At 38.4% G+C, this 14930-nt stretch overlaps 5 protein-coding genes across 5 annotated transcripts; 2 read left to right on the top strand and 3 right to left on the bottom strand.

Moving 5' to 3' along the window:
- Nucleotides 1–38: 38 nt before the first annotated feature.
- Nucleotides 39–3878, top strand: C9374_003925 (uncharacterized protein; the record flags this gene model as incomplete). Its single annotated transcript, XM_044693507.1, has 1 exon — nucleotides 39–3878. The coding sequence occupies one exon, from the start codon at nucleotides 39–41 to the stop codon at nucleotides 3876–3878; it is 3840 nt and encodes a 1279-aa protein (XP_044556055.1).
- Nucleotides 3879–4327: 449 nt separating this feature from the next.
- On the bottom strand, nucleotides 4328–4708 carry C9374_003924 (uncharacterized protein; the record flags this gene model as incomplete). The annotated part of the gene is made up of 1 exon (XM_044693506.1): nucleotides 4328–4708. One exon carries the CDS (start codon nucleotides 4706–4708, stop codon nucleotides 4328–4330), a length of 381 nt encoding a protein of 126 aa, XP_044556054.1.
- Nucleotides 4709–5048: 340 nt separating this feature from the next.
- On the top strand, nucleotides 5049–9662 carry C9374_003923 (uncharacterized protein; the record flags this gene model as incomplete). The annotated part of the gene is made up of 1 exon (XM_044693505.1): nucleotides 5049–9662. The coding sequence occupies one exon, from the start codon at nucleotides 5049–5051 to the stop codon at nucleotides 9660–9662; it is 4614 nt and encodes a 1537-aa protein (XP_044556053.1).
- A 35-nt stretch (nucleotides 9663–9697) lies between these two features.
- C9374_003922 (uncharacterized protein) lies at nucleotides 9698–10876 on the bottom strand (the record flags this gene model as incomplete). The annotated part of the gene is made up of 1 exon (XM_044693504.1): nucleotides 9698–10876. One exon carries the CDS (start codon nucleotides 10874–10876, stop codon nucleotides 9698–9700), a length of 1179 nt encoding a protein of 392 aa, XP_044556052.1.
- Nucleotides 10877–10986: 110 nt separating this feature from the next.
- C9374_003921 (uncharacterized protein) lies at nucleotides 10987–14559 on the bottom strand (the record flags this gene model as incomplete). Its single annotated transcript, XM_044693503.1, has 2 exons — nucleotides 10987–12390; nucleotides 12508–14559. 2 exons carry the CDS (start codon nucleotides 14557–14559, stop codon nucleotides 10987–10989), a joined length of 3456 nt encoding a protein of 1151 aa, XP_044556051.1.
- Between the last annotated feature and the right edge of the window lie 371 nt (nucleotides 14560–14930).

The following is a 14930-nucleotide window of genomic DNA, read 5'->3' as shown; positions in this document are numbered from 1 at the left end:
TGGATTATTAAGGCAAATGGCAATTAGCACAAAAAAAAATGCTTAATCCGTTATGGATGGCTGAAGATGAGATCGATCATCCTCAAGCCGAACCAACGCACAACAACAGAAAAGAACTTCGAAATGAGGAGGATGAGGATATACTGGATCAATTCAAAAAGCTGCTGCGTTATTCAAGGAACACTAGCAAGCATAATTTTAGAAGAAATATGGCCAAGACCGAGAATTCCAGCAAGTTTTTATGGATCAAGCCCCAACAAACGTCGGAGTGGCTAAATTCAGTGGCTTCCCTAATGATCAAACGATTGAATATGGGAAAACCGGTGACCCAAATACGTCCTCACTTTTTAACGAGCTTGCTTGGTCCATCTTCGTGTTCTCATTTCTCTTCAACGAACATTCTTTATGCAGAGGTCATGACTTCTCGCATTGTTGAATCTTTGAAAAATAGCCCAAAACCACAAACGCTGGTTCTCCTCGGAAAGACGAGAGAAGAAAGAATTGATGTGATCACCCAAACTTTGGATAAACTATTCTTCGAGTGCACAGCTCAAAAGAATAGCGAAGAACTCAATAACAGCCCGAAAGCTAGAGAAACGGATGGTGGGTATCGATTTTCAAAGTGCATTCTTTCCGAACAATTGTGCCTCCTGTATAAACTCGGATCCAGTCGAGATGTTTCATCACCATACGGAATGATAAAGCCGAGTTTTGGATTTAATATTACTCTCACTTTCAAAAGGGGTACTGACACGTATCAAGTCAATCCTTCAATCATGGATTTTGATGTATTAGCGTTTTTATTTAATCGATATGAAATTGAGTACATATTAAAAAGAAAGACGAATCCATATCAAAGCTCAGTTCGTCTAATACTGGAACATTTCGAAATATTTAAAGATTTGCTTTGTGCTCCAACAAAGATGATAGAACCGCTTCTTGGTCATACGTTTATTGGATTAAAACATTTCAGTTTCATAGAGGAGCTGAAAAAAGACACTACTAACGCAGAAGCTAAATTTTATGATTTACTCAAGAATGTGAAACGAGCTCTCAAATGTTCTACTCGAGAAATTAATGCTTTTTTGAGGGGTCTTTCAATGGTATTATTACTCATCGATATTGATGACAGATCTTCCGTAGATGTATTCAAAGAAGGATTAAGAATGGATATGGAAAGGCATATTGAAACCTTTGATAGCGAATTGTTGGCACATTTGTGTGACATACTGCAAATGGAAAGATTTGAGGTGCTGAAAAACATGAACTCCATGATCAGCGGAAAAGTTTTACCAGGTACCTTCAAAAGTAGTACAGATTTTGCGTGTGTTGTGTACGAAGCAATTTTCAGATGGGTTGTAGAAAAGGGACACCTTGCTTCAAAGTCCTTCACGAACATCGAAGAAGCAGAAGACGAATTGGAGCCGGATCAGCTGTCTGCCATTCATATAATTAGTTTGCCTGAGCTCGCTCATAATAATTCGTTGCATTATTTTGGTGATTTATGGTGCAATGTTAGTAGCGAGCATTTATACTCTTGGGCTTTACAGTATCTTATTGAAGACATCTCATCCATTCATACCAGAGAGGGGTACAAGCTTACGGATCCTCTTGTGGACGTCCTAGAGAAGTCACCAAGTCGAGAAGTCATAGACTTTTTATTGGGAAGCCAAGGAATATTATGCACATTCCCCGCTTTGTCTCAACAATCAGCCTATCAAGAAAAGTATGAAGCGATTGATAGTATTATTCAATATTTTAGAAACAATTCGTACTATGGGTTAAGCTGTGTGAACATATGTAAGTCTGATGAAGACCATCTTGTTATCGACCACTCATTTGGTCGATTTGAGTACAGTATGGATGCAATCTTTCCAACGGCTGTGAACGAAGCACCGGAGTATCAAATAATTCGTAATGGAATACCCTGCGTTGATATTAGCGAAACTCATAAGGAGTTTTTGGCAAACATGAAACAATTATTGAGCTCAACGGCCTTAAATGCGGACCCTACATTTCTTACATTTTGTTATTTGAACACCTCCAGCTCAACAGACACACAATTAGCAGAGTCATCATTTTCCAATTTGACCTCACAAATTGCATGTAGCGTGCTTTCATTTGTTGCAGAAACAAATGAAAAATCTTTCGATTATGTTCTCTCTCCAACCACATTTTGGAGAACATTCAATAGCTTAACATTCAAGCTACAGTTTTTAAAGGATTCCAACACCAGCAAACGAAAAGACATGGTGTCATTAGCCACAAACGTTTTGCAGCATTATCTAGGTTCAAATCATGACTCTAACGACAAGCTGTCCTACTTTGTTGGGAAATACAACATTTTAATGAAAAAAGATGCCTATGATTTTCTCAGGAAAAGGGTTCTTCAAATAATGGAGGAAGCAGCATTAGTAATTCAGCGACAATGGAGATTAGTTATAATAAGACGACAAATTTTCAAATCTCTCAGAGAATTAATATCTAAGAGAAGAGATCCCTTAAGAAAGAACGACGTTGCAAACGAGGATTCTAAACCAAATGTAACAACAATGGTTGATGACGCACGTAACACATCACAACCAACTCCTATCAAAGAAAGAAAAAAGAAGATGCAAAAATCGTACGCCTATAGTTTAATGAAGAGAAAGGAAAACACAAAACATGGAATTGACAAATCTCAGCTACCCCAAAAAGCGCTAGTTAAGAAAAAGTCATCATTATCAATCTCGCAAAACAAACCTGTAATTTTATCACGCAACGAAAAGGTCATTGAGAGTGTAATTGTAATTCAAGCGTTCATACGTGGTGGTTTATTGAAGAGACAAATTTCTACGCTTGAGCGATTGGCTGTGATGCTTCAATCCTTGTACAGAGAGAGGAAATATTCTGAAATTGAAAAAGAGCTTCGTAAGCGAAAATTTGAAGTCATCAAACGGAAAAACGAGCAAAAGAAGAATGAATTTGATAGACAAAATCGAGCTGCACTTACCATCCAACACGCATGGAAAAAGTTTAAAACAAGATATTTCCACACACATTTGCTTGAGGCAGTAATCATCATTCAGAGGGCCTGGAGAGCGTATAAGACGCGAAGAGCAATCGATTTAGCTCTTAAAAACAACAAAGCCAAACGTCAGCAAGAAAAAAGAAGGCTAGATCTTGAAGATCGTGAAAGAAAGATTAGAGAGGCTGAATCAAGAATTGCCAAATACTCTCAGGAACTGGAAGAGAAACAAAAACTTTTGAAAGAAGAAGAGCAACGTCTCATGAAAAACCAATTCATGGAAAGAAAACAAAAGGAGGAGAAACTATGGGCAACGGTTTCTGAAATCAGTACCAGCTTGTTACTTTCGCGTGGTAGTACCTTAAATATTACTCACGGATCGTCTTCGGGCAGTGTTAGCAGTATGACATCTTCTCAAGACGATAGATGCAGTAGTGAAGGATCTCCGAAAAAGAAAACGTATTCAGACTTTTTGAAAGAAACCTATGGCAATGCTCCGGTCGTCAAGCTCAAAGAAAAAACCCCTAAAATAGCAAAACAGCATTCCTCCAATGTTTCTCCAAAGAAAGAGGTAAAAACACCGAAGAACGTGAGCTCCTTTCGAAAAAGTTTTCTCAATACTGGCGCTAGTAGCGGCGATAGACACGGAGTCACAACAAGTGCGTCGCCCAAACCTCCAACAATTCCCAAACTTGCGCTCAATAAGATTTTCCTTAACAATACAACACATGGCATGACGTCCATTAAGAAACAACAGTCAAAAACTGTATACGCCACTCCAGTACAAGAGAGCAAAAAACAGTCCGAAGATGGGTGGTTGACATGGCAGAAGGGCATAGACGAGTTGAGTCAAATTCTGCGAAAGGAATAGGTAAACCGTGTTTTTTGGCTGAATGTGAATTAAAAATTGTTTAGTTCTTAACAGTTACATAGAAGTGGATTCAACTTTACGCAACTTTTTCCGAACAGAAATTTGGATAAACTTTTCAGAGTTTTCGATAGACTGACCATTGAAGAGTTCCAAACAATCTTTCAAATCTTGATCATTGCTGATTGTCCACATCTCTTCCAACGAAGGGTCAAAATAGGTCAATACAATGCTAAAACGTTCCAATACTTGAAATTCATTCTTCACCTGTTCCTCCAGAGACCGGAATGAGTCTGACAATGGTCACTGTTGAAGTGGCCATTCCTAGTTGGTCGTCTTCAAGTTTAACCAATACTCGATGTGATGGTTGGCCATATGAAAGCAGTTTGTTCAACATTGATTTTTGTTTTTCTTTGTCCTTCTCCACTGAGCAAACACTAACGCCCGTCTTTTCAATTCTGACTACCTCGCACAAAAGCCTTATTGGTTTTTAACTCTATTGAAACGAAAGCAGATACAAGATCAGTGTAATTAAACTTGAGTAAAATTGTTTTAACATCGTCCCTTTGTGGGTCTGATGCTAAGAGTAACAGTCTTTGTTTCGCAGCTTCAAGCAACAAATGTTTGTCCTTCCTCAAATCATCTGAAGCATATCGAAATTCAAAACCATTTCCTTTGATAGCTGCTAGAACAATTTCATAATCCTTTTTCAAATACTCTGAGGCAAATTGCAGTGCACACCAATTTTGTTTCACTGCTTGCATAACAATTTCCTTGTCCTTTTTAAAATCCTCTGAGACATCTTTGAGGGCTCTCCAATTTTGTTGTAACATTTTAAGAACGATGTGCTTGTCCATTTTCAAATCCTGCAAAGCGAAATTAAATGCACACTGTTGAGCTTGACTGCTTCCATCATGAATGAACGTTTTTTTCGAATTCTCATAAACACTATGAAAGATAACTGGTGCACTGTCTAAAGTCTTGTTATTTTCGTATCTTCTCCAGTGTTGAACAACACTAATTCCTTTTGAGTGAGCGGTTTTGGAGGCTTTGATGAAGAGTTTGTTGATAACATGGTACAGAAGAACAGTACATCTCCATGTTATCAAGCAAACAGCCACATTCACTATCGTCATCATAAAAAATTAGTAAAAGACATTAAAAAATTCCTTCATGTCCGGAGAAGGTTTCGTGGTAACACCCGAAGAGGGTTCGAGTTTCATGGTTGATGATGAACAACAACAACAAATTATTATTCATGATGAACACGAAGATCAAACTCCTCCTACCAACAAGAACGATAGCGTTGTAGCTGACGTTCCACCACCCACCTCTTATGAAGAAATCAATCGGGACAACACTACGGCGGCAACAGGAGATGAAGAACTAATTTCACCACCAACAACAACAACCAATGACATGACAAATCCGAGTACTTCTTCTCTAGATGGAGCAGAACAACATGCTTCGGTAGAGGATGAAATTCATTCTTCAGAAGAAAACTCAACTCCTGAAATCGTGCTTCATCATCAAGAGAGTTCCATACCATCCTCAACAAATAATAATATCCACGAGCAACAACAAACACAAATAACAGAGGAGCAACAAGAAGAAGAAGACTCTCAACAACCGCAACATGAGATGACCACGGTTCCTCAAAAAGACCATCCAGAGGAAGTACAAACAGAGAATATTGAATCTTCCCAAACAACAACAACAGTTGAGTCGGAAGGGCAAACAAACGATTTAGAAGACACCGTTACAAACAACGACGATCAAGAAAATAATTTTACAAAATCCTCCACTATTGACGACAATATCCATCAGGAAACTACTTCTCCTTCGAATATTGACAATAATAATTTATTTAACAACACAAGCAACAACGATGATACATTGCTCACAAGTGACTCTATGAGTGAATTTAAAAATGAAACTAAGCCTCAAGAATCTGATTCTGATTTTCAAACGTTCACTCCTTCCGAGTTGGAGTCACAACATCATACATCTTCAGCAATGAATGACGAAACTGAGACAAACTCTGAATCTACATTGGAACAGAAACAAGAATCTGACCAAGAGACATCACAAGAAAATTTTGCAGCTGATTTCGGAGACTCTGAGTTTGACAAACCTGTAACAGAACCGCCATCAACTGTTGAGCAAGATGAGCCAATCAAAAATCAATTTGAAGAAGAGTTTGAGGAATCATCATTTGCAAACTCTTCCACACAACCAGCAGAATTCACACAAACTCAGAGCTCCAACCCTCAGGATTTTAATGACAATTTTGAAGCTAGTTTTGATTCATTTCCATCATCCACCTCTGAGCCTATCAATCAACAACCATCATCAACGGATGAATTCGATGCAAATTTCAATGTTGAACCGGTCGCAGAAAATTTACAAGCTAATAATTTTGACAATAGCTCATTTGAGAGCACTCCAAATTCGACCATCCAAAATAATTTATCATCTCAAGACAACCAAAATGAATCTGCAACAGATGATGACTTTGGAGATTTTAATGAGCCAATAGTCACAGAAAAAACTAATGACGACGATGACTTTGGTGATTTTACGGAGGCTAAAAATACAGAACCTCAACACAGTGGCGATGATGACGGATTTGGAGATTTTGAAGAACCAAAAGAAGAACAACAAACTGCACAATCTGAACCTCAACTAGAACCAATATTGGATCAGACAACAAAGGTCGAAGACACCTTTGAAATAGACGTTAACTCGCAGAAATACGTTATCGATTCTATTCTTGCAATTGACAAGAAAAGTGCTGAAGAGACGGCAAAGCTTAATATTTCTATTCATACTTTGCTTAATGGACTTGTACCTCCAGAGCTTCGAGTGCCTGCTCACAATGATGCAAATTCTTTCTCCTCTGAAAATCTTTCTAACAACACGCTCGAAAAATTGTTTAACATGAACTCCAACCACAATGCTGATATTTTAAGCAAAATGGCTGTTTGGCAAAATAGCTGTGTCGAAAAACATTTCCTACTTGCATTAGGATTAGAAAAAAAGAAGAACAAGAAGCAACACAAGCCATTAAGAAAAGTTGTACACAGACGAACAGCCTCTCATACCGTTTCATCCCCAATATCCAGTGATTCAAGTCAACAAGGAGAAACCTCTGAGGCTGTGGATCAACGTATGAAAATTGACGATATTGGAACGATTTCTCAAAGAATGATAGGAGGAGCAAGACATCGAAGAATGAACTCAACAGTCACAGATTTACACTTGTCTCCAAGACCACCCTTGAACATGCAATCGCCAAGATCAATCTCTCCAGTACCATCCAGCAGTTCTATTTCTCCAGCAACAACAACAACTGCAAACCAGCATCATTTTGATGAACTTATGTCATCTTACACTCCAACCAAGACCAAGAGTGCTGAGCTTGATGATATTGCAGCTCTTGTGTTTGGCTCTGATTTCACTTCTCCAAAACCACAACCCACTGTTGCTGCAAAGAAGGAAGCATCTTCCTCAACAGTGTCTACACCCATGAACAACAAAACAAGTGCCATTTCCAATGTACAACCACCTGTAACCATAATCACTACTGGCGCCTCACCAGTGTTGGAGAAGATTTCAATCCCTGTTAAATCCTCTTCTTCCCAGCAGTCATCAAAAGGTTTTGATGACGACGACAGTTGGGGGAATGACAATGACTCGTGGGGTAGTGCACCACCTTCTACTCAAGCAAGCACTACTGCTCTTTCATCAACATCTGTCAATTCAGTCACAAAAAAGCAAGAAAGTCCAGTACTCCAAAAATCACAGGAATCAAGCGACAAGTTTGAAGCGAAATTTGATGATGACGATTTTGGTAGTGGTAGTAATGATATTCCAACAACCATCAGCACATCATCAGCCTCAGTAACAACTTCTTCTCATGCTAGTGGTGGCACCTTACAAACAAACAAGTTTGAAGATGATGGATTTGGAGATTTCCCAACATCTACTAACAAGGAAGAAGTCACATTATCGACTCAGAGTTCTACTGCTGTAACATCCACAAAGACCACGACTTCCAGTGCAAACGACGAATTTGGAGATTTCCCAGAACCAAAAGAAAACACCGTTCCAAAATTTGCAGACGATGGTTGGGGTAATGACGATAGTGGATGGAATTCAAGTGACACTTTTACCTCGTCGACACCAACAGCCTCTACTCAACAAATTTCTGTTCCTGCTACTAGCCCTCTTGCTTCAAGTCAAGCAACCTCATTGAAGAATGAGGAATCGCAAAATTTTGACGACGATTTTGGTGAATTCCCTGAGCCCAAAGATGACGAGAAATCAAAAGTTCTACAACTAAATGTTTCTGAAGATTTTTCAAAAGAATCAAAGACCTTTGAAGGGGCTCCTTCAAATAGTTTGCAGTCAGTCCCGGCCAACACAGCTCAGAAGAATTCACAAGATACTTTTACTGGAGCATCCAATGATGATTTTGGAGATTTCCCAGAGGCTAAAGATGAAAAACGACACACCACTGCCACCGACGATGATTTTGGAGAATTTCCAGAACCAAAAGAAGAGACTGTTCCACAATTTGCAAGCGATGATTCATGGAGCGACAACACCTTTACATCATTACCAATTTCACAAGCAAGTACGAATTCTATTGATCAATTTTTACAACTTTCTCAACAACAAACACCACCACTTGTATCGCCACCATTTGTGGTAACAACAATGTCTTCTACAGTACCACCACCCTCATCCAATGATGATCCATTTGATTTTAAACCTGTGAATACTGTTGAAGTTAGAAAATCACCAACTTTTGTGGCACGAGAGCCAAATAATAGCCCAAGCTGGGCACAATCAACGGGTAGTCCTTCTACGTTAAAAAGTACCAACGGTATTGACAATTGGATGATGCCTTCTACTTCTCAATCTGTTTCGACCCAATCTCCAGTCGTAGTAACAAAATTTGAGGAATCATCTTGGATGAAACAAACGACAACCTCTTCTTCGAACAACCATGACGATGATTTTGGAGATTTCCCAGAAGCCAAAGAAGAAGAACCAGCTCATACTGCTAGTAGCACTCAAAACACGATGAGCTTGGCAGATTTCACACCGAGCAGCCACAACAACTCGGTTTCATCGTTCCCCACAAACATCATGACGACTTCTCAAAAAACAACTAGTCCATTTTCCAATAATTCTCCTGTTAGTAGCAACTATAGTGATTTCCCAAAACGCAACACACCTACGATGAGCAGCGGTTTCATTCAAGCAACGCCACAGTCCGTCACTAATGACCTCTTCGGTTTTAGCAGTCAGCCTCCACTCGGTATGACTCCTCTTTCATCCAACACAATGCAACAAGGTATCTCAAATCATTCAGACGATGATGGATTTGGTGATTTCCCAGAAGCGAAGGAGCATACGACCGCTTCAACACATAATAATGATGATGACTTTGGGGACTTCCAAGAACCAACAGATGAACATCCACAACAGCAGAACACCAATACTTTTGATGTACCTTGGAGAGCATCACCTGTTCTTAACAATAATTTCCCAACTGCTGCTGTCATTCCTTCTTTCAACACTCCACAAGTGGCAACAACATTTAATGATTTGGATAGCTGGTTAGGAACTAGTAGCAACAACATTTCCACTAGTAGTAACAATACTACCTCGAACAACACCAATGATTGGATGTTATCACATACTACCTCCACCACTTCTTCAAGCACTCAGCAGTCCTCAAACACCAATAATAAGGATTTATTTGAATTTTTCTAAGATGTGAAATTTGAATAAATTGCTACCCTGAGAATTTATTTGAATATTTCAACGCTGCCATTATCAAGTGAACACACAAGCAATTCACCGGATTGAATATTCAAACATAGACCTACAGGTGTCTGCAATTCGCCTTCTCCGGGTCCGTAAGAGCTGAATGTTGTCACGATTGATCCCTCCTTGTTGGTCACAAGAATAGAATTGCTCAATTCATTGGTCAATAATAAATGATTGGACACTGTGTCATAAATCACAGTACTGGGTCCATGCACATCTTTGAGATGTACAATTTTCACAACCTCCCATTCTCCATTGTCCTGTCGTGAAAGAAAATAGACGTGTGTGGTGTTTTCGAATAAACTTGTAACAATCATTTGATCGTCATTTGTGACATCCACGGATGATGGCAGACCGTTGAGAGCTGTCACTCGCCGAATGAAAACACCATTGCTAGAGTCAAGAACCTTGATGCTCTTGTCGCCAGGGTCGCAAGCAAACACTAAACCCTTGTTGACCGCTATGCCTCGCGTTGAACTTGTGATTCTGGTTGTCCACAAATGACCAGGTATATATGGCTCTATAAAGGAATCTGCTGCAGTAGAAGAATTTTTGATATTTTCATGTAACAATTTTTTCAAGTCACACTTGAAAATCTCTCGATCATAGTCGCTATTGCATATTAAAGCATCATTACTTTCTCCCATATAATTTTCTTCAATACAAATATACTTGGGATAAAGTGATCGAATAAAAAGTGAAGTTTTGAATCTGTACGAGTCCAAATCGAACACAACTAATCGGTCGTTAAAATTATCAGTCACTACAATAACACGCTGATTGTAAGATATTTTGACATCCATAGGATTTCCCAAATCTTGACATGATTTCTTCTTGTTCTTTTCTTTTTTACCTAATGAATGAACGAGTTGAAAATTCATTGAAAATGGTCGTCTGTTTCTAATTTTTGATCGCATGTGTGTGCATAATTTTTCATTCAAATGATGAATCCATAAATGTTGATCATGTTCATTTCCAAAGTGTGGATGATACAAATCGATTAATTTCAAATGAATACAATTATTCAACAATAGAGAGTTTGATTCTAATATTATTTCTTTTATATTCATTTTTCTCTTTTTCATATTGTTTGAATCATCCGAGGATGAAAAACTTGTGAAATTCTCCTCTTCTTCCTTCAATCGTTTTTGATTCATTTTTTCGCTCCAAAAATTTCAAAAAGAATTTTAAACGATTTTTTAGTGAGATGGAAATTGGAACTCTCCACACACCACACACCACACGTGTTGCGTATATATATATACTCTTACTTGTTTCCCTTTCGACCCCTTTCTTTCATGATCATCCAACACCAACTCGACACATTCGTCCATTTACTTCTCACATGATTATACCAAGTCGATACAAACGATCCAGGAACCGATTGCCACAAACACAACGCAGCCACCACATGGAACAACAAGGCAAAGGACAACAACATGGTACCATTCACTTGCATCATTTCTTGAATATAACCTTTCGATTCCACACTCTTCGAATAGAGCGTATAATACTTGATTTCACTCAAATACAACATCTCATTGGCATATTTCAAAAAACTCAAATGTGGTAGGAATGGATACGGGAGTGGCATTTCACTCATTTCCAACACACTTGGAGACGATCCTGAAAATAGATAACACACAAAGAGGACAATGGCACTGGCAATTTGAGCCAAATCACTCCGCAAACAAATCGAAATGATAAATCCGAGTGGATACGTTGCAAATGCAATCAAGAAATAGACTTGATAATATTCTGAAAAGGAAGCTTTGGGTTGAATCAATAAATACGAAGTGAGCGTATAAAAGAAGGAAGATAATGCAATGGGTATCAATGCCAATACATCCTTCACCATGAAATACACCAGAGTATTCAGACCTGTTTGAGATTCCCGTCGAAAAACGACCTTTTCCTTACCAAATGTACTCAATGCACTCAAAATGGAAGATAAACCAATGGCAAAAACACCCGTGCAGACAAAGGAGGAAATATCATCTTGATTGGCTGCAGAACAATCTTCGTAGAGAATGAGTGGACATTGTTGTGCAATGGATCGATCACTTTGACCCGTATACGACAAGTTTCCTGTAAACACTGCACCAATAAAGAGACCACTAATGGCATTGATGAGCACGTCCAAGAAAAAGGATGAAAATTCATGAAAGAGAAGTAAGAGACCTCTTGAGAAGAATGCCAATGCCTGAATATAGAATGGGACAGTAGGTACAGAGATGGAATTGGCTGTTTCACCATGTCGATAATTTCCTCGATTCAATTGAAAGGTACTGAGAGAGGGTGGGACTTTGGATAAGACTTGTCGTTGTTCATCGTTCATAATATCGAGAGCAGCAATGACATGATCTCCTGGATTATTGAAATCTGCGTGTTGATGTTGTTCATGGTGTTCAACATGTTCGAGATGAGGATCATCTTCCATGTTGACGTCATGTTTCATCGACCTGTCAAGATGAAGAATATCGTGTGCACAAATTTGTGCAATCTTTTGAGCATCACCATGAGCAATCATTCGACCATGATCGAACAAGATCAAATCATCAAACAACGAGTAAATTTCGGCAGAGGGTTGATGAATGGCACAAATAATGTTCGTTCCTTCTTGCTTTTTCTTGGCCAAAATGTTACATAATAAAAGTGCTTGTTTTGAATCCTTTTTTTGGGTGGATTCATTAAGGATTGAATTCCATGAGTGTGCGTGTCATGTATTTTCAATAATGGTTCATTGGATTGCATTAATTGTTAAACTTTACAACTTGACAATACTTACCAAACCACTTGTTGGTTCATCCAATAACAATACTGGAGAATCATTAATCATTTCAATGCCTACATTGAGTCTCTTCTTTTCACCTCCACTCAATACCTTCTTATTGACATCTCCAATGGTACTAAATAGTTTTTTCTTAATATTTAACATGTCTGCAGTTTCTTTCACACGTTTCACTAACGGATAGAAGAAGTTGGTCATACTTCGATAAATACCGCTAAACATTAAAGTTTCCCAAACTTGAAGAGAACTAATCATAATGTCATCTTGTGGAACAAATCCAATAATTTTCTTCATACTTTCTGTTAGAATTTTACCATTTAAGGTAACTGTTCCTTTTTGCACGCCGTAATACGCTCGTTTTGAGAGAACGGTCAAGAATGTGGATTTACCACTGCCTGTAGAACCCATGACTGCAGTCAATTTTCCACTTTCAATTCTTCCTGAAATGTTTTTCAAAATTTTCTGACCTTCAAAACTTGTAAAACTCAAATCTTTGAATTCAATCGTCACGTCCTTTTCATTTGTCAATGCTGAATTCTTTTTCGAAAAACATTGAAACAATGCCACCCATTCATCCAAAAAGTGTTCTCGATTCGTTGGATCATATGAAATCATGGATAAATAAATTTGATTTCCAGCAATTAAACACACTAAAAATTCCAAAAACAACAACCAAACAAGTGAAATAAAATTTCGTGAGAGAGTATACTGTTCATCTTCAACCATGGAATGCACTCGAATCGAGTATGGAAGTGAAGAATTTTCAACTTGAATCAATACAGTAAAATTCTGACGACCATTTCCTGTGGTCACGGTACTATTGTCCCATAATCTCCAACTGGTCATGATCACTCCTTCCATCGTGTCATTAATAACCTTCACATCTGAAGAGTAGTAATCTATAGAGCTCGTATTATCAAATGTTTCATACAGAGAGTATTCTTTAAAGAGAATTATTCTCATTGTGACATTGGAAGAATATAAACCAAAAAGTGCAATCGAAGTGTTCTTATCTGAAAGAAATATTAAACTCTCCACATAATGTGTAGTTCCATAAGGTTCAATCATACTTCGATTGGTGGTTTTGCTTGATGAATATTCCAAATAAAACGAACTCAATCTCTGTTCCAGATAATACACTTGATAGGTGGTGACAGCTGTCACAATAGCCACACTCAATACTGCAAATGTTCCAATCAATGCCACAACAATCAATAATGGAGCATACAACACCAACATGGGTTTGGATGCCATCGAAGGAGCTGCATGAACTGTCTTTAAACGATTCATGGACTCTAATCGTTTCATACTTGGACTCTGTTGTAACGTACTCTCATGAGAATATTCCAAACCATGTTCATCCTTCTTGGAATTATTACTTGTAGTGACACTTGTCGTTGGATGTTGTTGTTCTGTCTCTTGTTGTAATTGTTGAGAATTGGATGATTGATTGTTTTGATTCACTGAATTTCTTTCCATCGATTTCACACCATACGTAATAGCATCCCATGTCTCTTTCTGACTCGTACTGGAATCACTCGCAAATGCCACTGTCTTTCGAATCGTTTGATTAACCTTTTCCAAAATTTGTTTTCCATGATTTTTTCGAATATTAAATGTCGATGGTGGTTCCTCGAATGCATTCTCATCCAACACACCAGGAGGAAATATTCCATTCGTTGTTGTTGCTGTTCTTGTCGAGATGGTTGATGTCGACGACATTATGTTTGGAATACCATGCAATTCAACTTCATTCACTTCAGAAGATGAGACATGACTCGAAGTGGAGGTTGTGACTTGTTGTCGAATGGTTGCCAATCGATGAAGTTTTCTTCGTTGTTTTTGTCGTTTTGGAAATTGAATCATATTTCGAAATCCAACACATAATGAGAGTAATAAACCACTCACACACAAGACACACATGAAGAGAGGAATGGAGAGAAATCCGAGCCATGCTTGAGTTGAGGAAGACCACCATGTGTAGAGATTTTGATCATTCGTGGATACCGTCGAGGAGGAATTGGTGTTTGAAAAAGTGTGAACATCCATGAGGATGATGAATCCGAGTGTTGCATGTTGTTGAAAGAGTTCACACAAACAATATTTGAATGAAAACTAGTGAGAGATGGAACAAGCTCAGGTTGGTGGCTGTTTTTTTTCTAGTGTTGTTGAACCTCGGGATGATTGGAGACATTTGGATATTTCGATATCACGAATCATGCCAACTCAGAGATGGAAAATTAAAAGAGTGAATATCCATGAAGTGATTTCAGGTTGTGGTTCATTCAGTGATGAACATGGACATGACGTTGTGTTTTACTAATGCCTTTCGAGTTCTTTTCACTTACACAACCTTCTCATTGTCACTGCTAAAAGTTGTTGAAATAGTTCTAAATGACGTTTGACACCAATCCAAAGCA

This window comes from Naegleria lovaniensis (genome assembly GCF_003324165.1).
Source record: "Naegleria lovaniensis strain ATCC 30569 chromosome Unknown tig001, whole genome shotgun sequence".
In the NCBI taxonomy this organism is placed as follows: Eukaryota; Heterolobosea; class Eutetramitea; order Acrasida; family Naegleriidae; genus Naegleria; species Naegleria lovaniensis.
Note: the sequence above shows the minus strand (reverse complement) of the source record. Positions and strands in the feature narration are given on the sequence as shown.